This window comes from Brassica napus, chromosome A3 (assembly GCF_020379485.1).
Source record: "Brassica napus cultivar Da-Ae chromosome A3, Da-Ae, whole genome shotgun sequence".
Taxonomy (NCBI): Eukaryota; Viridiplantae; Streptophyta; class Magnoliopsida; order Brassicales; family Brassicaceae; genus Brassica; species Brassica napus.
Genome location: NC_063436.1, coordinates 10,289,534 through 10,314,576, shown reverse-complemented (window position 1 = coordinate 10,314,576; position 25,043 = coordinate 10,289,534). Strand labels below are relative to the sequence as shown.

The following is a 25,043-nucleotide window of genomic DNA, read 5'->3' as shown; positions in this document are numbered from 1 at the left end:
TTAAACATATGCATGGTTTTCTTTTTACAAAGTAAGATACGTAAATATCCAATACAAATGAACTGTTAAGAGCAACTCCAGTGGGGAAAAGGATTTTTCTATGGATAAAGAAGATCAAGGTTCTTCAACTACTCGCCCACCTACCTCATGAAACACTTCAAACAATCACCTCCCGGTCACATATCTCTCCATCTGGTTCAATAGAGTGCAAGGATAAGCCTGCTTCGATTAAAAGGAAATATCTAGACCCAAAGTTTGCTTCGCATTTTCAGTGCCAATCCATTATACGGCTTTTCAAATTTTAATTCTGCAGTCTATCAAATTGGTAGTAATTAGACATGTGTGGGGAAGAATCATAGAAACTGATTGACAAACTGTAAGAAGTTTTTGATTCTACGGTTAATTTATTCGCCTAATTGTATTTTAGCTTTATATGATGGCTCTAGCGATGTTTATTCATTCATTATTTTCACGTTTATGTATTGAGAAATATTCAGAAAGGTATTTAGGGAATCAGTGTTTTCATTTGATTTGAATCAATGGGTTCTTGCAAGGACGTGACCACTCTCTTGCTTTGTAGATGGTTGAGTTTGGGTACACGAGGGTCAGCGTGCAAGAGCTTCTGATCCTTTTATACGTTTTCCCCGCTTGGAGTTTCAAGGTTCAACCTTGTGCCTTTCCTCTCTTGGGTTGTCCGTGGTCTTATTGCAGACGTGGTAGTGGTTATTGGCTCTGTTTGCGCCTCGGTTTTTTATTGTTTCTCGTGAGGTTGTGGTTGTTATCTGTGATGGATTGTGGTCTTCTCAAATCTTTGTTTCTGAGTTCAACTCGTGCGTCTTCTTCAGGTTCTTGGTTATGATTGGCGACCTGGTGCTGTTATGGATTTCGGTTTGAGTTCTTTTGATCATTAAGTATTTCAAGTCATTATCATTTGCTTGTGGTAGTCTCTAGAGTAATGGTTCTATTTATGTTTTTAAATTTGGGTCTCTAGGATGTTCGATCTGTGAACTCTCTGGTTTTCGTTTTCGAAAGAGTTGCGACTCTTATCGACTTTTGGCTTGTAATGACAAAAATAAAATTCAAAGATGACTGAAAGAAAAGAATCTCACGATTGATTTATTGTTTTTGTTGTAACAAAAAACTGCGAAAGGGAATATAACTTTTCTGGGTCGGCTGAATCAACGAAGCTGTAAAGCCTGCCCAGTTGGGAACAAGGTGACCATAAAAGAAAGCTACTTGAAATAGAAAAGAAGTTGAAAACAACCTGCCGTCAAATGCCCACACGGTCGTGGTCGAGTGGTATGTTGATTCCGGAGAAGTGTTGAGCGTTTCGAGTTCGAAACCTACCTACTTTTCATATTTGTCACACACATATGGAAATCAGGTTTTCACCGACTTATAAAATTAGTTGGGTGTTCGAATCATATCACCTAAGAGCATCTCCAAAAAGGAACTCTATTTTGAAATTTCCAAAACTCTATATTTGAAGTTTCAGTGTATTCTTCTCCAAAAGTAAAACTTCAAACCTAACTTCAAAATTATTTATATTTTACACTATAGTCCTTATATTTGTCATAGTTGATGTAAATTCACAAAACTTCTATAAATAACTAGTACATATATATAAATATTACATAAATATTAATTAAAAAAATCTTACACTAAAATATAAAATTATAAATAAAAGTACATAATTAAATATTAAACTGCAAGAAAATACTACATTATTCTATAAAATTATTTTCGTAATGCTCCCATATATGATCAACTAGTGCATTTCGAAGTAAGATTATGGTTTTTTGTAATATTTTTGTTGTTTAATTCTAGTTTTAAAATATTTTAAATCTTGTTTTAAATTTTTTATTTAATTTCATGTGTAAAACTTAAATTTATAAAACAAATTTAAAATATTTATGATAAAAATTTTAAGGATTAAAACAATAAACAAAAAAATATTTAAGAATTATAAATATGATTTATAATTGTAAGGACCAAAATGCAAATAAAAAGATGAAACTTCAAATTTGAAGTTTTGAAAAGTGAAACTCTATATTTGGAGTTTCACTCTTCAAAACTTCAAATTTGAAGTTTTGAAGTTTCTTTTTGGAGAGCAAAAAACTCTATATTTAGAGTTATAGAGTTTCTTTTGGAGATGCTCTAAGTAAAATAGTGGTCAAATGATAATAACAAAGAAAGTAAATGCCAAATCTCCAAGGAAAACATTTAAAATAATGCAGTTAGGTGCAATGCATTCTTCAAATTCAAAATGTATATTTAGAAATGGAATTTTCAATTTTTTTACCTGCATGATCCAACTTGCTTTATATTTGAAAACCATCATTGTGTAGTTCTCATGACGTTTCGGCTATCGTTCAGATCAAATATCCCGTACTTACAAAAAGAAATTGTGTTAATTATGTTTATGCTCGTTCTTTTTCATTTGGGCTAATGGTTATATACTCATATGTCCACTTTCAAAGTCCCACCATGGAATCCAAAAGCAGTCAAGCTGAGAATTACATAAAAGATATGAAACTACTAGACCATCAACTTTTGTCATGTTTGTGTTTCTATGTGATAGTAAAACACATAGGGACGCATAAACTATTTGCTAGTGTAGTATATAATATATTATCTTTTAAACTTTAGTATAATACTATATGATGTTATTATGTATGAGATAGATTGATTGAGTTTAAATGAATCACACACCCCCCCCCCCCCCCATCCCCCGAATTAATATCTGAAAAACCCGATCCAAATGTCTAAATTAGTATATAATATATATATTTGAAACATAAATATGTATTTTAGATATTCAATTTCATACTCCTTTCGTTTCATAATATTTGATGTTTTGCCATCTTCCACAAAGATTAAGAAAATTATATTTCTCTAAAAAATATTATAAAGATATAATTTTAAAATCAGTTAGCCAATTATAAAAAAGACTGTTAAATCTAATTGGTTCAATAATTTCCAATAAAGTTAAAGTTAACCTTAAAATCTCAAAACTTCATGTAAATTGAAACAAATACTTCATCTAAACATCATCTATATTGAAACGGAGAGAATATTTATTATGATGTGATATCTAAAAATAAGTATTTTAAAGTTCCAATAAATATCTTAAATACCTAATGCTATATAAATAAGTATATATTTTATGTTTTGTTTTTAATTTTAAATTTTATTTTGGGTTATCCAAATCTGAACAATATAATAAATTTATGGGTTTTAGGCTGTGATACAAAACCGATCTAAATCAATGTGTTTATCTGAACCTGATTCATACGTACAAATTTACTTGAATAAAATCTAAGGTATAATATACAAATTAGAATTGAAATTCAAAATATCCGATCTGAATCTCAACGGATACTCGAACGTCCAGATCTAATCGTGGTTGGAGAAATGAGAGTGTGAAGTCTATATTGTTATACTAAATACAGAGATATTCTTGTATTGTTATACGTAGTTTGTGATTTTCTCAAGAAGGAGAATTAAGACAAAGAACCTCCTTGGGAACTACGAAAACTATATACAGAAAAGTGCATCAGCCTCCGGTCACCGTCAACTTACCTATAATATCTATCTAAAGCTTTTGGGGATGTTCATGCATCTACCTTTTCTCGTTGCCTCGTTAAAATATTTGCTTAGCTTTTATTCTTCTAGAAATTTCGATGCAAAGAATAGCCATGTCACTAAATTAAATTTTTTTTTGTTGGGTCAAAATAGAAAAGAATTTTATCCGTTACAGAATGCTTATTTCAATTAACACATACAAGCAAAAATATTGTAATATTTAGCAAACAATTTACTTTTTTTTTTAACAACAGCATACAATTTACTTATACAGCACAATTATGGTTGAAGCAACAAACAAGGCAGGAGAGTGAAATTGGTTGATTACTTGAATCAGGACATATCAGTGATACCACAGCTGTGGCATGAAACCGGTACTTTGGAGTTACTCTTTTTGCACATTTATATCCCCCCTAATGCAAAATAATAAATTTCGTAACTAATTAGTCTAACTTTTTCGGTGGGTTATAAGTATAACTTGTAAAATATTTAGGGAAAATTGTTAAAAGAGAACAAAAAAACAAGGTTGTTGTCCCTTTAGTATAAAACCAACATAAAGTTGTCTCAATAGTATAATTTTTCTCATAATCCCAAAACTAATCCTATATTTAATCTAATTAAACACAATTTAAAAGTTAATTTGAATTTAAAAAAAAAGTTAATGGAAAAAAGGTAAAAAACAGTTGAAAGGCAATCGAAAAAAAAGAGGTATAGATATGCATCATAGAGAACAAGAGTTTGTGAGAAGAATCAAAAGAAAAACTATGGAAAAACCATAGATTGATGAAGAAGAGAAGGAATAATCGTTTTTTTTTAAATTTTTTAAGTAAAATCGACCATAACACGTTTTAGAAAGTTAAAATATTTCTAAGAGATTTTTAGAATATTTTCTTAACTGAAATTTCATTAATTTTCGCAAAAAATCAAGTATTCTTATCCGTAGAAGGCGACTTCTAAAAGTTTAGAAGAATGATAAAAATGCTGAATACACTTTCTACTTTGAGTAGACGTAAGATTACATTGTAGAAAACACATTCCTCGAAATTTAGAATACTTTATAAAAGTAGAAGATGCATTCGGAAGGAAAGTGGATACCTTTACGATTAGTAGAATGTGCATTCCTCTTTTTTAGAAATTTAGTAAATAGTAAAATGAACGTTCTAAAAGAAGTAGATGAACGTGTTTATTTTAGAAATCGTTTTCTACTATACCATTTTTCATAGAAGACGCATTCTACTTTTAGTAGAACGTATTTTAAAAATCTTGTTTACCAAGTTTTTGAGCAAAAGAAAATTACCAGCTTGTGTATATGGATGTTTTATTAATTGTTTATATTTTTAATAATTTTTTTGATTCATAAAATTCTTTATTTCATTAGTTTTCAGAAATACAAAGGGTAAAAAGGAGAAAAACTAGACAAAATTAGTTTTATACTAAAGGGATAACAACCTGATTTTTTTGTTCTATTTTGACAATTTTCCCAAATATTTATTACTAGTATACTGCGTATTGGAACTTGGTCATCGGAAAGGCCTTTTTATTTAATTGGACAGGATCAATTTATTAATGTTAGAAAATGGCTATTACATTAATGTATATATTCTATTAAAACAGCAATATAACATATTGATATAAATATAATATAATCCAACTATTTTAATACAATTACTAAAAAAATTATTAATCATTTAACAGAAATATTATACTCCCTTTTAAGGGCATATCAAAATCTAATTACATATACATAAAATCAACGATAAAAGTTAAAAGCCTAATATTGCAACACGTCAAAAACAAATCACAACTCCCTGTATTGCAATCTATAAATTATTTTAATTAAAAATAAACATATCATATTTTATATTTTATTAAAAAACAGTACTTTGTCTTTCGTATTTGATTAAAGAACAAAAAGAGTCAATAATAATCATGTTTAAAGTTTTTACTTTAATTTTTTAAAAATTAAATATTATTTAATTAATTAATTTTTAAAGCAGATTTGAAAACAAATTACATTAGGAAAATAAAAAATCTTCAAAATCTTAATATTGAAATAGAGAAAATAATAATATGTTTCAACAAATCATGTATACCAAAACTGTTTGATAAACTCATAAAAAAATTAGTAACAATGTGTTACTACTAAATATGGAAAATATTTACATTTTTGGGGGTAAAATAGACCGGTAAAATAGACCGGATATACATACGTATACAGTATACACATATTATAAACAGATATTCCAACTTTGCCAATTGCCCACTATATAATTAGAGGCAGGCACAAAGGCAAAAGGATCAAAGTCATTAAAAAATTGCTTCATAAACATACTAATGGATAATGAGGGTACATAATCACCGGCTGAGATTCGAAGTCACACCCAAGCCAACAATGAGTTTGCCCGGAATTTCTTTTATCACGGCGAGATCCGTCGCAGTTATTCTCTTTCTCTGTCTGTTTCTTCTGATTCTGCCACCGTTCCTTCCGCCGCTTCCACCGCCTCCATCGACGCTCCTCCTTCTCCCTCTTCTGCTCATGATTCTCCTCATTTTCTTGGCTTTTTCTCCTTCTAATGACCCTAGCCTCACCGTGGAAGTAGAACCTCTCGACCCCTGATGAGTGATGTTCGCCGACTTCAGCACCGACCGTACATTTATATATGCATTAAACAATTATGTATAAGTGTGTCTAGATATGCATGTGTAAGAAGCAGATTAAGAGCTTTTAGTTTCGTGCAAGTAAGATCATCTCATGTGACTGATAGATCTCCGAGTTTATTTTGAATGATTTCGTATAAATTTAGTTACCTTTCTTTGATTTTTTTTCTTTCCTTCTTTTTTTTTTTTTTTTTTTTATTTCTTATTTTGTAGAAGAATATAATGTTTATCAGCGCGACAACACGACTTGTATAAGAATATTTTTTTTAAATTAAATAGAAGCCTTCTTGTTATAGTTGTATGTAATTTTTCTTCTTAACCTATACTGAAGACTTTCTCCGCAAATTAAAATATTGACATTTTAGACGATACAACGGTATATTTTAAATCAAAAATTAACCAAACCGAAATTGGTGAATCATTGCCGTTAAAAGTACCATTTTTTCTTTTTGACAACTGATAGTTTATTAGTGACAAAAAAAAAAAAAAGACAACTGGTAGTTTATTAAACAAGAGCAAAGATAACAAAAACATTCATAATGAAAACTATTTATTATTATTATTATACTTGTTTATTATTAATACATTTACCATCTCTATCTGCTTGTTTATCTAATAATTTTGTTTGTAAAACAATAATTATCTTTAGGTGGGTTTAGTGTGGAGCGGAGCCCACATATGTTAATCACAACTATCACGCACTGGAAAACTAGGGAATCGTCCTTTGATGTCCGGGAGACAGAGTCAAACGACGGATGTGCCATCTGTTCATTAGTCCTTGACACACAATTAGATTCTTAGAATATGGTCAAAATTGATTTCGGATTTTAATTTGTAACACGCATGCTCTTCCTCTTGTTTTACCAAATTGGTTTATTTAGTTGATTAGACTATCTCCAATAGTCCCTCATTCTGAGGAACATCAGAGAATAAGGGAAACTTTTTTCCAGTAGTACATTATTTTGTGTTTAGCCTTTTAATTTTTATATAATTTTGTTTTATATCTTAAAAACTCAAGATTTGTTTTATAGTTTAACAAAATTATTAATACTTTCATATAATAATTATAAGTTTAAATAAACCCTTGTATCTTTTTTTTTTAGAATTTGTAGTAAAGATTTTGGGTAAAATTTGTAAGTTATATAAAATAATAACCATTATTTAGAATTAATAATAAATATTAAAAACATAATATATTTGAAATTATTTTTTAGGAGAAAAAAGAAGAGAACCATTGGAGCAAAATGTAAACTTTTTTTGAATTTATCTCATTTTGGATTTAAACCCGTAAACCCTCTAAAATTGGATACCATAATTTTTAATTTTACCTCAAATTTATACAATTTTCATATTTACTTTTATAACATAATTATAAGTTTAAATAAACCTTTGTATCTTTTTTATAATTTGTAGTAAAGATTTGGGGTAAAATTTGTAAGTTATATAAAATAATAACCATTATTTATAATTAATAATAAATAATAAAAACATAAAAAAAATTGAAATTATATTTTTTTGAAGAAAAAAATAAGGAGAACCATTAGAGAAAAATGTAAATTTATTTTGAATTTATTTCACTTTGAGAAAAAAAATGAAGGTAACCATTGGAGATGACATTAGTGCTTTGATTTCTCTCATGAAAAATATCTCGTTTCTTTTTTCATTTTTTCACAAATAATATTTATATTTACAATGCAAATGTTTAAACCAAATTACAGATTTAACTTTACTAGTTTAGATTATTACTTTTGACAGATAACATATGGTAAAATTTTATTTGAATAATAGTTTTGATTGTGTCAGAAGAGGATGGGAGAATTCAAACCTTCTTTTTAATATTAATTACAAGGTTCTGGATCAAAACCCGTATTTCCTCTAAAATTGAATACCTTAAATTTTAATTTTATCTCAAATGTTATACTATTTTCAAATAATAATAATTTTCGTAAATATTTTAAATTAGTATAGAAAAAAAATTCTTATAAATAATTTATATTTTCAAATTATCTACCTCATAAATACTAAACCCTAAACAAAAATCACTAAACCTAAATCCTAAACAATAATCACTAAACCTAAATCCAAATGTTAAAAAAATTTGTTAAATGTATTTTTGAAAATAGTATTTAACTTAGTGTATTTTAAACAATTGATTAAAAATGATATCAGAGAAACTATATTTTTATAATTTTCGAAAATTATAAAACAATGATTGGTCAAGTAGTATACTACTTTAGATAATATTTTCTTTGAAGATCAATGTTCTAAAAATTGTTTCATAAGAAATGTTCTATGTATTTTATTAAACATTAGTGGTAAATTATAAATTTATAACACTAATTGTGTTTATTAAATTTTGGCTTAATATAATAAAAATAGGTATAACAAAAATATTATATTTATGATCAAATTTAATATTTTTAGTATATGCAGAAACACCAAAATATACATTTTAGTGCTATTGATATATTAAATTTAAAAATAGTTTACGATAAGACATTAGGAACGACGATACAAATCCTTACACATATTTATTGTTTTTTTAAAATGATTAAACAAACATCTATAAACATATACAAAAAATGTTATTTAGAAAAGAAAATTAAATGTTATACATTGATAAAAAAAGATGAATGCATCTATGAGAAAAGCGATGAACAACAAATAAACGAGCCAAGCTAACAATGTTATTTTTTGCCGGCTAAAATTTATGTACTTATCAGCGATAACAAAGCGTTTAAAAAAATTCATGATAACAATAAAAAAAGTTCAGTTAAGTTTGAGTTGTGATTAAATTCCTAGCTAGAACATCAACACAAGTGTTAATTGAACGGATAATATGAAAAAGAAAAATACTAGATTGCCATTTCGTAATAATTTTAATGATTGAGATGTTTTCTTAGTGTTGAATAGGCCACTAGTTATTGTATTATCTTCTCCAAAACCTTTTTTTGTAACCCAAAGATGACCATAACTGCATTATCCACATCAAAAATAAACATTTTGATTGTTCCAAATAATGTAGTCTTTCTATTTAAAAGCATTACTAGACTATTATCCGCGCTAGACGCGGCTTTATTTTTATTTTATTTTAAAAAATATTTAACTTTATTATTTTATAAAGATGTATTTGTCTATTTTTTTCTTCACCAGAGTCTCACATTATCCATATAACAAATTTGGTTATATAATCTAATTTTGTGATAAAATATTGATGTTTTTAGAAAATAAAATCTTAATTTTTGAAAATTTTGTTACTAAATTTTCTAACAAATTCGAGTTTTTAAATATCCTACTTTTATTATTATTTGATTTATTATTTAGATTTTGCATAAGGAAGTTTTGAATTTTTTTGAAAAAGGATAAGAAAGTTTTGATTTATTAAATATATTGCCGGATTTGGAAGCCAGATTTGTGTAAATATATGTGATAAATATTTTAAACTTCTTTATAACTTGATTTATTGTTTAGATTTTGTATAGTTTTTTATTTATTAAATATGTTCAATATCAATATCATGAGAAGTTGATTGTATCTAAAATAACATTCTTTGGTTAGTATACGTTTACTGTCATTGTCATCACGAGAATGGTTCCATTTGAACCATCACATATTTTTGATATTGAATTATAGTGCTGATTTAGTGTCAGTTTAGACCAACATTAAACGGTTAATGGGTTATGCACCATTGTGCAAGAAACAGGGTAGAGAAATGATAATTTGCTTCCGGTATGTATTCTCTCAATAAAAGTCATGTATGTTTAGAATTTAACGTTTCTGTTTATCTTACACATATGCATTGTTGTAGCAAAGAATAATATAAGGCGTTAATAGGTCCAAAACTTAAATGTCTAATGAAATTTGAATAGGTCCAAAATTTAAATGACAATTATTTTATGTAGATAAAAAGTAGGACTCTAAATTAATAGATTGGATATCACATTTTAACCATCCATTTAGTACAGAACCTACAATATTAAAGTATGGTACTATTTTCTTGAATTTTATTGAGAATTTGCATCCATTTGTTGAACCTTTAAGACCCTTTTTATATAAATTTCAAAATTATCTTGTTTTTATTGGTTCATGTTTTGTTCAAACCAAAGCGCCAAACTGAGAAACATAAGTAATCATCAAACAACATCATTCCATTAAAAAGTAGCTTCAAAAATTCGTTCAATGCTAAAGTTTTAGAAGAAAATAGTTTTTTTTTCTCAAAAAACTTTAAATCATATATGTAAATAAAAGAGAGTAAAATATATATTACCGGGTGTTGGAGAAAACTGATATTATGCCTAAGACAGAGAAAATATACTTTTTAACCTATGACTAAACATAACTATGAAAAAAATATAAAACGATGTACTATAATTCTATAAACTACTTTGTCACTCAAATATTTAATAAATTTTGACGTAAAAAGCCTTAGCTTGTTGGTAATTAGGTTAAGACTTGATTTGTATATCAAGATATCTCAATCTAAAGATATCTGATATAATACAAACGAATTGTAACATGTATCATCAAAACCCTAATTCACAATGTTATACAATAAACGTAATTTTAACGTTTAGTGAATATCGGCATTCGAATACCTAAAATTTTTGCATTATAATTATTTTAATTTAAAAAATGTTTTTGTCCGATCCAATCTTAATTATTATTGATCATTTTACGGATTATGTCGGTGCCGTTTTAAATCGAATCTCAATTTAAATTTTCTTTTATTGAAAAGTTAGATTCGTTAAATTGTTGGTTTTCGATTGTAACCGTTTAAATGCTTTGTCGGCGCCGCTCTAAATCAAATCCCAATTTATAACTTCTTTATTGACATGGAAGGTTCGTTAAATGTGGTTTTCGATCTCATTTCCATAATTTTTGGTTGTCGTATCCAAAATATATAACGACAAAATTTTAAACATTAATAAATATAATCAACATTCGTTGTAGAACGGATTAAGAATATATATTTACGGATATAAAGCAACATGTCGACAAGAAAATTGGAAAATTATTTTAAGAAAATATAATAAAATTATAATTTCTAAAACACAACCTTGTAGAGAAACTGTAAGTAAATCAACACTCTTCCAATTTTGTTTTTGAAACATTTTTGAAACACTCTCTCAGTTTTATTATATAAAATTTTCTAGCTAATATTGCAGAGTTTAAACATATAAAATTATGTTTTATTATTCTAAAACTAGAAAAAACCATTTGATATTTAATGAAATAATTAAATAATAAAAATACTATAGAATACAAATAATCACCAAAAATAATTATTTATAGAATAATATAATCTTAAAATAAGATCTGTATAATAAAGGAAATACATCTTATTGAAAATTAAGTTTTTTGAATTAAGGAAATAACTTCCTACAGAATGTGTATACTTTGAATGGAACTTTATTAAAATGCCAATTTACTAAACAAAATTTATTAACAATAGGAAAATTGATTGATTCCCTTTCATTTTTACTAAAATGTGGCAAATTTTAAACGACATTTATATAAATATGGAGATAATTTTTTCCTTAACAAGAAGAGAATATTGTGTTTTAACAAAATCAAGAAAACATCACGTTATTTACACAGACAATATTTTCACGTGTATATGGAATGTTTACAAGATATCAATTTAAAAGATAATGATATAAAAATGTATTTACAAGTCACTGATAAACCAAATCTAGTAATTTAATGGTAATTTTGGGTGATATCTTCGTGTCAAAGATCCCATAAGTGAAATTTAAAACAAAATCAAGTTGGTTGAAATTTTGATGAAAAATAAGTAAATGAAAAAGAAAGAATAAGGATAGTTTTGTCATTGGGTGGATACTGAATTGGCAAATGGTGATACTCACTGCATGAGCTTCACCTGTAAGCCGTAACGTCTTTCTCTCTCACACACATAAAAAGAAAAACGTATAAAACATTTTTTTCTTTCTTAACATAACATTATATATACACACACACATCTATGTGCAGGAACATTGAAGAAAACTTGAAAGCCTTTGAAAGAACTAGAGAAGTTTCACGTTTTTGTACAAGAAGGATCATCGCAATGTTTATGCTCGCAGTGGTGATAGTGATTTTGGTGGTGCTTCCGGCCGTTCTTCCGCCGCTTCCACCGCCGCCAATGTTTCTGATGGGAATTCCGGTGGTGCTGATGCTTATGCTTATCTACTTAGCCATCTCTTATCCACCTCTTGGTTCCTCTACCTGTGCTTCTTCTTCCTGTGACACTAACTCTACTGATGTAAAGTGAATGTGAGACAATGTGTATCCTATCCATATGACAAAGATAACATAAAATGCGTCATTAACTAATAAATTATTTCCTGCTCGACTCGTTCTCTATAGAAAACTAAGACTGAATACACGACGTAAAATCAGTTTAAAAAAAAAACATACACCGGCGTACGAGTTCTTATTTTGTCAAATAATTTGGTATAACGAATGCCAAACATCGAAGGAACAATATTTAATTTAATTATACGCTCCATTACTCAAAGCGTTCAATTTCGAGAATTCATGGAAACTGTCTTTAATTTAAGTTTCTCTTGTTTTCTCCATGGTCTTGAGTTAATTTTTTATTCTCTTTGTCTTGAGACATGTGAACTCAACTTCAATGTAACAATACTCTATGTTAGGAAGTTTAGTGGGTCCTTTGAATTGAACTTCAATCTACTAACCCTTTTAGTATCATTATTCATTATAGTTGTTGAATGCAGACTGAATACCTAAATGCTTTTTGATGAATTTGGTTTGCTTCAGGCTTTCTTTTATTTGTTGTTTTCAAAATTTAGAACAAAACTGTTTAGTTCATATTTTGAAATCTCTCACATGATTGATTGAATGTAGTTAGCACAACTAGAAAAACGCCAAACTGTTGATGTCACATGATTGATTAACGTTTGAGACTATACTACATATTATGGTTTCGCGCCCGAATGAATTACGAACTTTAGGCAAAACTTCCTGTCAACAAAAGAATCAGTTCACGCTAACTGCTGCTTCTAGCTTTGAGCTTCGCTTCTTTGACATCTTGTTCTCATTTCTCGTTTCATCAATGGTTGTGATAGTTCTCAGCTTCGTTTTTGGTGGCAATGCCAGTGGTAGTGTTGAGGTGGACGAGCAGTGGATCTATTATATTGTCAATATCAAGAAAATATACTATAGATTGAAGTCACAAGCATGGACTCGCCTAGACTCCGGCCCTGTCCACACGTCTCAAAGTTTGTTGATTGTTAAGTTTGTAAAAGTACGTTTATTCTTGGGACTAAATAAGTTGCAATATTTGATACAATGTGTGGTTGATAAATGTTTCTTATCTTTTAAAATTTTCTTTAATTATCTACGAATAAATAAAACGGAAAAAGAAAATACAATGTATCGTTAAGGAGGAGAGGACGTAACGATTTCACTCGTACATGCAATGAACTTACACTCACTTCCCACATTCCGTTTCCTTTAAACTCTTTCTTGTTTTGGTAAAATTAGTAATCTGACATGTACTGTCTTTTGGTAAGGGATGCAATGAACGTGTCTTTTGGTGCTTAAAGAACTTTCGCATTTTGAGCGTTAAAGAACTTTCTATAATTTAAAGATTGGAACATTTTTTGGGACACGATCAAAATTGGCCGTTAGGACATGCACGTTCACGCGTGTCAGCTATCTCTATTACGCTTACCACGTGAGAGCTGATAACAACAGGGAATAAACATCAAACTGAACTGAGTTTTTGTCAACCAACACACACGTACCTTTCTCGTGACGCCTATAACCTCTAATTGGTAGGAATAACAAAAGTATCGGTTTACGAAATTGAAGCATTAAATTCTAAACGTTCAATGTACATTACTAGGAAATCTGAAGACATTTTATTGGTACAAGTCAAAAACACAGAAGTTGTTCGTTTCGCTATCACATGACTGATTACATCAGCTTCTTGCACGATGATAATTTTAAAATTTTAGCGATTAAAAATTTAAACTTTTCACGTTTGATGATTGATCTCAAAATGTTACATAAACACATTGAATTGCAGATCTCAACGATGCAAATCGAACATAGTTAACTCGAAAACAAATGCATAAAAAAGTACAAACACGCTGGATTTCCTTTTATTATCAACATCGACCGGTTGAAGTAAACCGAAAGACAGCCGAATCCAGACCGAATTAGAAAAGAAGAAAACAAACCATGTCAAAATCAAATGGAGGACTTGTAATGTAATCTCAGAAACAGAGAGACTCATCTCCATCAGGACTTTGACTGTACAAAGAAGAAACTACAATCAATTCTGAATACTTCTTATCACTTCGGGAAACTACACTGCAAATGTGTTTGACACTTGTTCTTCCTCTCCTGCGGTTGTTTTCAGGTGGTGGTCGGAGTTAGCTTCTGGTGTATCTTCTTCACTTGGTGGTACAAGTTGCCAGAACATTCCAAGATACTTGTCCCATTCCTCCACAATCGCTGCTCCTTTACTGCTTCCTGTTTTCTCCTGTTTTTTATTTTACATAGAAACGGTTCGAAGATTGAAACCCAATTCATCTGATTAGGGTGGGTATGAAGAGAAAAAAGAGAAAGGAGAGAGTTAGTTACCACATGAGATTGGATCAGGCTCTTAAGCTGTGTTTGTCCCACTGGTGAAGTCACTCTTTGGATCTTCACTATCTCTTTGTTGACCTGTTTCAATGTTTCACAAAACGTTTAAAAGAAAATATCTTTCGAGATAAACTCAGAGGAGTTTAGTGATATTAAAACCTTAGGGAGGAGAGTGTCGTCCTCGTCAAGAATGTACGCCAATCCACCTGTCATCCCGGCAGCTACATTTCTACCGACTCTACAATTTCGGACAAGAAACATTCGGCGGTTAACACACTCTTACGTTCCCCGTTTTGGTTTCGTGGTCGAGGTTGAGGACAGTGTTTTTACTTACTTGCCAAGTACAACTACACAACCACCAGTCATATATTCACAGCAGTGATCTCCAGTGCCTTCTACGACAGCTTGAGCTAGAGAGTTTCTAACCGCAAATCTCTCTCCTGCTTTGCCTCTTACAAATAGTAAACCACCTGTTGCACCATACAGACAAGTGTTTCCTACAATAGTTGCATCTTCAGGAAGAAAACCCGTCGATTCCACTGGTAATATCACAACTTCACCTCCGGCCATTCCCTTGAGGCAAAAGGGTGTTATTAAGAGACTATTTATCGAAGATATTGTAGAAAGAGAACATTGATTTTGAGACACACCTTTCCCACGTAGTCATTGGCTTCACCCACAAGACGTATATTCATTCCAGGACTTAGAAAACATGCAAAAGATTGGCCAGCACTTCCATTGAACCTGTAGGGGTACGTAACGTAGTGGATCATGGAAGTTGGTTCTCACTATATATACTCAAAGTTTGTTTTGTGTTTACTGAATCCCAGCTTACGTTAGGTTCAGTTGTCCAGCAAAACCAGTGTCTCCGTATTTCTTCGCAATTACTCCCGCAATCCGACCGCAAACAGAACGGTCCACATTGTATATGCTCATGGTTTTGTGAACCATTTTTTCGTTCTCAATTGCATCCATTATCTGAGAAACAACCAAAATGTAAGTATTAAGTCCTCTTGCATATGTAAAGAGACAGTCTTCTCTCCATTGCCATAAATACAACGAACCTCTTCTAAAGTAAAAGGGTTTTGCCACTCATTAACAACTAAAGATTGTAAGCTACATTATTTAACGTTCAATTAAAGAGTCAATAAGAAAGACAATACAAGTTACCTCCGGATCCTGAAGTAGAGTATCATCAAGGACTGGACCATTTGAGTGGACCTCCTGCTTCCTAATGGAAGTACTGCTACGTTTTGGTAGCCCAACGGACTGAAAATTTTAAGAAGAAATGAGCTAAACACATCGATAAAACTTGTGAATAAACATAGTTACGGACTACTTACAGATAAGAGATAACTGAGGTCAAGATGGGTTTTCACGAGCGAGATGTCCCTTGGCTTCAGCAAATCTGTCCGCCCAATTATGTCATCCAATTTTTCATATCCTAACTGAGCTAATATGCCCCTCACCTACCGAAATTAAAATGAAATATTAAACATTAAAGTTAGTGATAGTTTTGTATCATTGAAATTTTCTTGAAGACTACCTCCTCTGCAATATACAGGAAGAAATTGACAAGATCACCAGGAAGACCAGGGAAACGTGCACGCAGCTCCTCTCTCTGTAACCAAATTTAGGGATATATTAGCGGGAATTGGTTATGAATTCGAAATAGAAACATAAACAAGTAAGAAGGGAGTTCCAATTTACCTGACTGGCAACACCAACAGGGCAGTTATTAGTGTGGCAAATGCGAGCCATTATACATCCTGTGGCAATCATTGCCAGAGTACCAAACCCATACTCATCGGCACCCATAGCTGCAGCAATCAACACATCAACACCACTCTTGAAACCTCCATCAACCCTGATTATAACTCTTTCCCTGAGTCCATTCCCAATGAGTGTCTGCAAGAGATTGAATCTTAGCTTTTAAGACTCTTTCAAGAGTGAATCTTTGACATCCAAGAATTAATAAGATATGAGATGGAAAACTGAAGCTAGTAAAGGCTACCAGTGCAAACTAAAGTATATACCTGCTGGGTTTCAGCTAGTCCAAGTTCCCATGGACCACCAGCATGCTTTATGGAACTTATAGGGCTGGCTCCAGTTCCACCATCATACCCTGATATCTGTAATCAAAGAAGCACCATAAATTTCAAAAATCCGTAATTGCACAACTATGTTTCTGCAAGTCAAAGACACATTTGAACATATACATATAGTTCGAAGAATGGAACAAAGATGGTCACTAGGAAAAGTATAGGAGTGGCATGATACAAGTGGTCTTTCAAGCCAAATTTATACTGATTATATATATCTTGCCTTAGCATGTCCCCAGACAGTACATTTTAAAAGCAGACTGATAGCATAATTACATGTCGTTTGAGCTAATATGTTGATTAAAGAATTACACAATTCTAATTTCAGATCTCTCGCAAACTCTGAAAGAAGTGCATACCTGTATGATATCAGCATTAGCCTTCGCTACTCCTGAGGCAACTGTTCCTATTCCAGCTTCTGATACAAGCTTGACTGACACTTTTGCCTTGGGATTGACCTGATTATTAATTTTTGTTACGAGGGAACCTTGATTCTCGAAGTTCGCCAAATATTTACACTGGAATAAAGGTACCTGATGAAGATCAAAGATTAACTGTGCCAGATCCTCTATGGAATAAATATCATGATGTGGAGGTGGAGAAATAAGCGGAACTCCTGGTTTAGAATTTCTAAGTCTAGCAATATATGGGCTAACTTTTTTCCCAGGAAGCTGGCCACCTTCACCTGGCTTCGCTCCCTGAGCAACTTTGATTTCCAACTGGTCTGCGTTAACCAAAAACGTCGGAGTGACACCAAAACGCCCTGAAGCAACCTATGAGACGACACAGGGTCATTTTGGTATTTGAAAATAATGAAGGGAATCAAGGTCCCGGAGTAACTTCCTGAGAGTTACCAGACTGTACACATGAATAATGACTTCTAGTCAAGTTGACTTTTCCAGTACCTGCTTAATAGCGCTTGTAGCCGTATCCCCATTTCGGAGACCTTTAAGATGTGGTAGCGTTGAAGAGTACCCATCAACAACATCTGTTAGCGGCTTCCAGCGGATCGGATCCTAGCAAGATAGACAGTGAAGTTTTAGCAACTAATGTGGTAAACTCGGCGTTTTGAAGTAAGAAAAAAAAAAGCCTAACTAGATAATGAAGAACTACCTCGCCTCCTTCCCCTGAATTAGACTTTCCCCCTAATCTGTTCATTGCAATAGCAATTGTTTCATGAGTTTCTCTCGAGATTGCTCCAAGGGACATTCCACCTGTACAAAACCTCTCTACAATAGAGGAAGCAGGCTCAACCCTCCCAACAGGGATAGGTTTACGGTCACTTTTGAACTCAAGAAGATCGCGGAAAACCTACAGCAAAAGAATAAATAAAAATAATGTTCACTTGTTCCAAAAAACAGGATCAAGTTTGAAGGTGACAGTATTATGACTCACTGTAATGGGACGGTTGGCTAAATGCTGCTGATAAACTGCATAGGCTGTTTCACTCTTTTCACGGACGGCTTTATGAAGTAACTTAGACATCTCTGGATTGTTTCCATGATATTCGCCTTTCAAATAACCAAATAATACCAAATCAAGGATATTACTAGAAAGCTTGTGCATAGTAACTAGTCTACTAAAGAGACGGTAAAATAGTGTACAGAAAGGTGTCCGCATATTCAACCTTATTATGTAAGAATATATACAATTTAAAATCTCCAATTAACTTGATAACGTTTTACGAATAAACAGACGCAGTAGTATGTATGTGTTTTTGCATGGACATCAAAAAGCTTATCACCAAATAACTGTTTCAATCTAGAAAAGTACCTCCAGGCCTAAATTGAATGAAACCAAAGTTCTCTAGACGTTTGGCTGTATCCTCGGAAAATGCCCTCACCCAAAAAGTTAATGTCTCTCTAGCCAGCTGCAGACAGAGAAAGATAAGTATGAGTGACCCTGAAAACCCTTTGAAACAGAAACTATCTTACATTGAAAGATATGAGAAGCATTCAACAATAGAGGAGATCTCAGGCTTTTATCAAAACCTTTATCTATTTTATGTTTCTCCACAATAGAGAAACATACAGCTAATGCCGTAAGAGTTTCCCATAGTATATATCTCCATTCTAGCTCCGATAATTTTATATTTATCAGTGACACTTTAGCTATTTTCATCTTGTCACGGAAGCAAACTAAATCAATCATCTAGAAAAGAAAAGTACAATTCTAAACATAAAACCCAAAAAGACACATATTTTGACTCCGTGAGAAAATATTAGTACACGCTCCCTTAGGTTTGGAAGTATAAATAATAATAACAGCATCTAAACTGAGATCCAAAAGTATCAAAGAGGTATGAAGTTAATATATGAGAAAAAATGCTCCAATTAAGTATTCCAAAATGTTTGGGAGTATTCTGACCTCATCCAAAGTCAACCCACCAATGCGTGATGCACTACCACGGAATGAAAATTCAACAACCTCCTTCCCCAATCCATAAATCTCAAATATTTGTGCTCCACAATAACTGAAAACAGAGAGCTCAGGCATTATGTTACAAAGAAAAAAAAAAGAGAGAGAGAGATCTCAGGCATTGAAATGGAAATAATCAGATACAATTATAGGATCATTAAACAAAAATAGATAGTAGAGAAACTGAACCTAGAGAATAACGAGATGCCCATCTTAGAAAGAACCTTAAGAAGACCAGTGTTAACAGCCTGCAGTAGCAATTCAAAGAATCTTAGGATGCCTTCCTTCAATTACTTATAAAGACAATGGCAGTGATACAACAGGAAAATATATGCATGAAGCAAGGGTTCGAATGGCTTATCAAAATTTGTCAATGATCAAGAGTTCATAATCATTAACATGCCTAACCTTGCGATAATTCTTTTGAGCCTGTTCCATAGTTACAGTCGGCATTTTTCAATTTCTCATCATGTTCACGGTCTTGTTGCTTAGCCGCCACTGTCTACATGTTTCCAGTGCTAGGTGCGGGCATATAGCACTGAAATATGGTTATAGACATAGAGCCAGTACGATTTAAAAAAACGTGACATCAAACAGTTGAGGAAAGCACTCTCGAATCATTACTCAACTCAAAATTAAGAATAAGTGCGTATTATAAACTAGAGATATACATGAGCATACTATAACGCAATTAATAAAAAACGAGAGAGAATAAATTCATCAGAATTCCACATGATTTGCTGTCATAGGAAAAGAAACAGCCTAACAGGATGAAGACAATGAAAAGGAAAAGTAGAAACCTTGCTCCATATCCGATCAAACAGGCAAAGTGATGCGTACTAAAGCACTGAGCTGTATCTGCAATAATTGAAGCTGACATCCGAAGACCATTCTCGATCAGATGTTGATGAACAGCACCTACTGCCAACAACATTGGAATTGCAGGACGAGTTGGTTCCTGAAAAAGGGACAGGTTGTAGGATTAGGAGTAGAAACTAAAAGTTTATTTAAGAAATAGATAAAGATAACTAGAAAAGAAAACAGCACCCAAGTTCGGCAATTCATTAACACACAATGCTAGATTGTAGCAATTCATTAACACACAACCAGTAACAATGGAACTTTTACGTTCACATTTGAACTTAACAAACAAGTAAAATAAATCTGCAAACTGACTTTCTTTCCCTAAACATTTCCAACTTTCGCAAGAGCATAGACAACAATTTCGCTAGTCCAAAAACAGAGCCTAGGGAATAGTTGTTGGTAAAACAAAATAAACAAATCCAAAGGTGATAACCATATATCATAAGATCTAAAATAACAATTGACCGTATACACTTGGAAATATGTATGTACCGGATTATCAGATCTGTCTGAGAGAACAAGCACTTGGGAACCATTACGAACAGCTTCATCTGCAGCTTCGCAGAGTTTTAGAAGAGCCTTCTTCAAAGATCCGTCAATTCCTCTGTGGATGTCAAAAAATGTGGGCAAGACTTCAGATTTCAAATGTGGATCGCTGAGCAGACCTTCAAGCTCCCGTTCATTTAGTACAGGACCAGACAAAACAACCTACTCGTGAAATCACAAGTATGAATGAATATAAAATCGCGCAAAAGCCAAATGTTTCTAAGCCAACACAAAATCCAAATTTAAACTCTTACCTGTGAAACATTCTGAGGCCCAACCTCCAATATATTCCCACGCTTTCCAATATTAACTTCAAGTGACATGACCAAACCTTCTCGAAGGGGGTCAATAGCTGGATTCGTAACCTGTAAGCAGACCATGCCAAGAACCACAAAAGAAACCATTTCAAGGACAATTTAATGTTTTACTACGACAAAGCACGCAATTAAACTAGATCAGAAGAAACAAACAATTCAAATTGTGCCCTTTCGAAAGGAGGGCAAACCTGAGCAAACCGCTGCTTGAAATAATCATAAAGCATATGTGGCTTCTGAGACAAGACTGCCACTGGAGTATCATCCCCCATGCAAAAAGTCGGTTCTTTTCCCTGTGCAGCCATTGACTCAATTACCATTTGAACATCTTCGCTCGAGTAGCCAAACGCCCTAGTCCATCAAAGTCAAAATAGCCAAAATTAACGTCTTGATCAGGGAAAAGGCAACTAGTAGCTACAAAATGCAACTTATAAAATACTACTGGTGAAAAAAATTGATGAACTTTCTACAATTCTACTTTGAACAAAAATCAACCTTTTCACCCACACAGCAGATATATGCCACTTATACAAAAAGAAAATAACAGTTATAAGAAGTTAAGTACTTTGACTTCTGATAAATCGCCATATGATGCGCACATGATGGAAGCATAACAGAAGAAACAGAAAGGCTTACTGTTGGCGTCTTAAGATCTCTTCAGTCTCCATGCTTGCTGATGAAAGAAAATTAGAAGGCTTCATGGTTCGCAGGTTTTCACTTACCCATTTTCCATATGGGTTATACGAGGCAACCCGCTTCTTCACTTCAGTGTTCTCATATACCTGGAAAAAATTCACATTTTAACAATGGGAGACATCCGAAAGATCGATAGTAATCAGGTGCACCAACCTGTCCACTTTCCAAGTCGACAGATATCATCATGCCAGGTCCTAGACGACCCTTCATGGTGACTTTTGATTCATCCATTGGAAGAACACCGACCTGTATAAAGGCATGACTTAGTAACTTTCTAAAGCCAACATATAAACACAATATGATAACAGAGCCCCTGTGTATCTTAACCAATTTGTATCTATTTTGATTTGCAAGCCGTAACCAATCATATATCTTAATTTGCAAGCCTTAACTCAGTTTCTAAAGAAAACACTTCGTTTGCTTGACTGGATTTAAACTACTCCAAGATTTCACACTAAATGATCACGAAGAAACTATTTTATACTGATCACCTATCTAAAGAAACAGTTCGCAAAGCTATGTCAAGAAAGGAAAACGAAGATACTTCCAAAGTGATTAAATGAACTGGTTTTCTGACCTGTCAGGACCAAAGCTTTAAGATTCAGGCATAAGCCCAGTCATCTGCTGGCAATCATTAACCTTGCTTAGATAAAGAACAAGTACATAGAGTAAAAGACAAAACGCACCTCTGAGGCTACATAGACAACATTATCACTTGTCCGCCAATATCTAGCAGGCCGAAGACCATTACGGTCAAGGCAGGCTCCAACCGTCTTTCCATCACTGAACCAAACAACTCAAGGTTACGAAGATTGAAATGTGAAGGCACAAAAAGAAATGCGACAGACTTGCTAGCTCAACTACTACCACTTTGAATGACAAATTATCACCAGGGTCATTTGTCCGCCAATTGTCCACAATGGTGGACATTTTGAAAAGAGTAGCAGAAAATATCTGAGTGGTCAAAGTCTTTCAAGCCTCTGAGAACAGTTATGACCACTCAGTTTTCTTAATTAAATAAGCTTCAGAGGAATAAGGGCAAACTGAAAACTCAATCTTACTCACATGACTAACTTTTCATGGCTAAGAATTCGTCAAGCAAATTACCTGAACAATATCAATGCAGGTCCATCCCATGGCTCCATCTGTCCCTTGTAGTAATCATAGAAGTCTACAGCCTACAGTCGGAAAGCTGATAAGAGAAGCACTTGCAAGTATCCACAAAGATCAAAAAAGCAAACACGAAGAAATACCTCAGGGTATTTAATCATTAAGGTCGGGTGATTTTTATATGCCTCTGGCACAAGAATCATTAGAGATTCCTCTGGAGTCCGGCCACTTCTTATCAAAAGCTGCACAACCTCACTAATATAAATACATTGAACTCTTGCAGCAATAAAAACAGTCTATTACCATGTTTTGTTCAACAGTCAGAGAAGTTTTATGTAAGCAGAATATCACTATTTATTTTATGTTTTAGCTCCTAAAGCAAGAGACTCTTACTATGCTTCTTCTTAATCCAGGAGTAGATCCCAAAAAAAAAGTATCAGAACGGGAAAACAAGTTCGGTAATTAGATGACTCTTACTTCCGCTGCACTATCAAGGTTAGAGGAGTCCGAAGCCTTTGGATTGCTGATTGGGCGAATATCATCTTCACGTCCATGCCAGACAGGTGATTTTAGAGATGCTTCTCGAGATGTCATCCAGTTTAGGTTCCCCTGCAAAACTTGTTCGGTTTCAGTGAGAGGTCCTAGCTTAGTCTCGATATAACAAATCTATCAACAAGAGGAGACGCATAACCTGTATGGTATTGATCTCCCCATTGTGTCCAAGAAACCTCATTGGTTGAGCAAGAGGCCATCGGGGACTAGTATTTGTGCTAAATCTTCTATGATAGATGGCAAAAGCAGATTTATAAAGATCATTTTGAAGGTCGGGGTAAAATAACCCAAGAACTTCTGAACGAAGCATTCCCTTGTAAACAATGGTCTGGTTAGACAAGGAGCTGAAGTAAAGCTCAGATGCCCAACTTTCAGAAGCAACTGCTCTTTCGATCAGCTTCCTGCAAATGTAAAGCTCTCTTTCAACGTCGTCTACTTTATCTTCTTTGACAATTCTAACAAAGACCTGTTGCGTATTTGGCATTGTCTTTCTGGCATAATGACCAACGATGGATGGTTCTACAGGAACATCCCTCCATCCAAGCACCTCCAGGCCCTCTTTCTCAAAAATACTTGTAACCACTGAAGAGATATTCCAAACATAATTTAGCGAGGCAAGATATTACATGTTATAAATAGGAAAATAATCAATATGTATAAAACTATTCTAGATTCACCTTTCTTGGCTTCTCTCCTAACGTTTTCATCTCTAGGCAAGAACAACATTCCAACACCCGTATGCAGCTTATCAAAAGAAGCCAATCCTTTCTTCTCAGCCCAATGGTTAAACAAATCCCAAGGGATTGAAGTCATCAAACCAGAACCATCACCAGAAGCATTATCAGCACCACAACCACCCCTGTGTTCCATACAACCAAGCGCTATCAGAGCATCCTTCACAATCTTATGCGTAGCCTCATTCTCCAAGTGTGCAATGAATCCAACTCCACATTCTCCCCTCTCTGAAACTATATCTTCCAAGTAGGCCACCTGCAACGATCCAATGCAAACAATTAACCCCCCGGAAAATCAAATGAATTCAAAAGTGCATAAGTCACCTTAGGTTTCAGATCAGAACCAGAAGCCGATGCATCGAAATTGAGGATCGATTTTGCCGATAGCGGAGACCTCAGCGAGGACTTTAGCAGTGGAGTGGAGCCGCGAAACACGGAGAGTCCGTTACGCCGTTTGGTTCCGACGAAGTCAACCGAGAAGAGAGTCTTAGTAGAGCTCAACTTCGCGGAGGAGAGAAGACGGGAGAAGGAGGATGAAGCTCCGGCGGCGCCGGGAGATTGTAGCGCCATGGGATGATCGATCGGAGGCTCGAACTTTTACTATCTCTCTGCGGCTGTTGCCGTTATTATATTCAAAAGTCGAAATAGAAGGAGAGACTGATTCGCTGCGAAGGGGTGTACGGTGCACCGGAATCAGCAGAGAAGATTTAGCCGTTGATGTTGTTCAGATTATGGCACGAGGTAAGGGAAAGAGGTTGAGTGATCTGATCAGTGAGCGCACGGAGGAGTCGAATCAAATCGCCGTCGTTTTTTTTTCACAGTTGCTGTTGTTGCAAAAGGTGGTGATG

General features: G+C 33.1%; 1 protein-coding gene and 1 pseudogene across 2 annotated transcripts; one reads left to right on the top strand and one right to left on the bottom strand.

The window, feature by feature from the left end:
* The first annotated feature begins 5,853 nt into the window (after positions 1-5,853).
* LOC106443562 (protein ORGAN SIZE RELATED 1) lies at positions 5,854-6,403 on the top strand. The gene has a single exon (XM_013885116.3). The coding sequence runs from the start codon at positions 5,927-5,929 to the stop codon at positions 6,200-6,202; it is 276 nt and encodes a 91-aa protein (XP_013740570.1). The 5' UTR covers positions 5,854-5,926; the 3' UTR covers positions 6,203-6,403.
* Positions 6,404-14,347: 7,944 nt separating this feature from the next.
* Positions 14,348-25,028, bottom strand: LOC106437999 (annotated as a pseudogene). Its single transcript, XR_007338116.1, has 33 exons — positions 24,520-25,028; positions 24,139-24,451; positions 23,601-24,043; positions 23,387-23,518; positions 23,053-23,151; positions 22,907-22,977; positions 22,486-22,582; positions 21,953-22,045; positions 21,740-21,885; positions 21,295-21,454; positions 21,044-21,154; positions 20,736-20,951; positions 20,180-20,337; positions 19,788-19,917; positions 19,569-19,627; positions 19,329-19,434; positions 18,735-18,831; positions 18,357-18,472; positions 18,075-18,272; positions 17,867-17,977; positions 17,495-17,734; positions 17,321-17,419; positions 16,896-16,991; positions 16,570-16,767; positions 16,406-16,480; positions 16,203-16,328; positions 16,030-16,128; positions 15,695-15,837; positions 15,510-15,603; positions 15,194-15,432; positions 15,019-15,097; positions 14,857-14,940; positions 14,348-14,755 (listed from the first exon to the last, which is right to left on the bottom strand). The product of XR_007338116.1 is annotated as a ferredoxin-dependent glutamate synthase 2, chloroplastic-like (transcript).
* Positions 25,029-25,043: the final 15 nt, after the last annotated feature.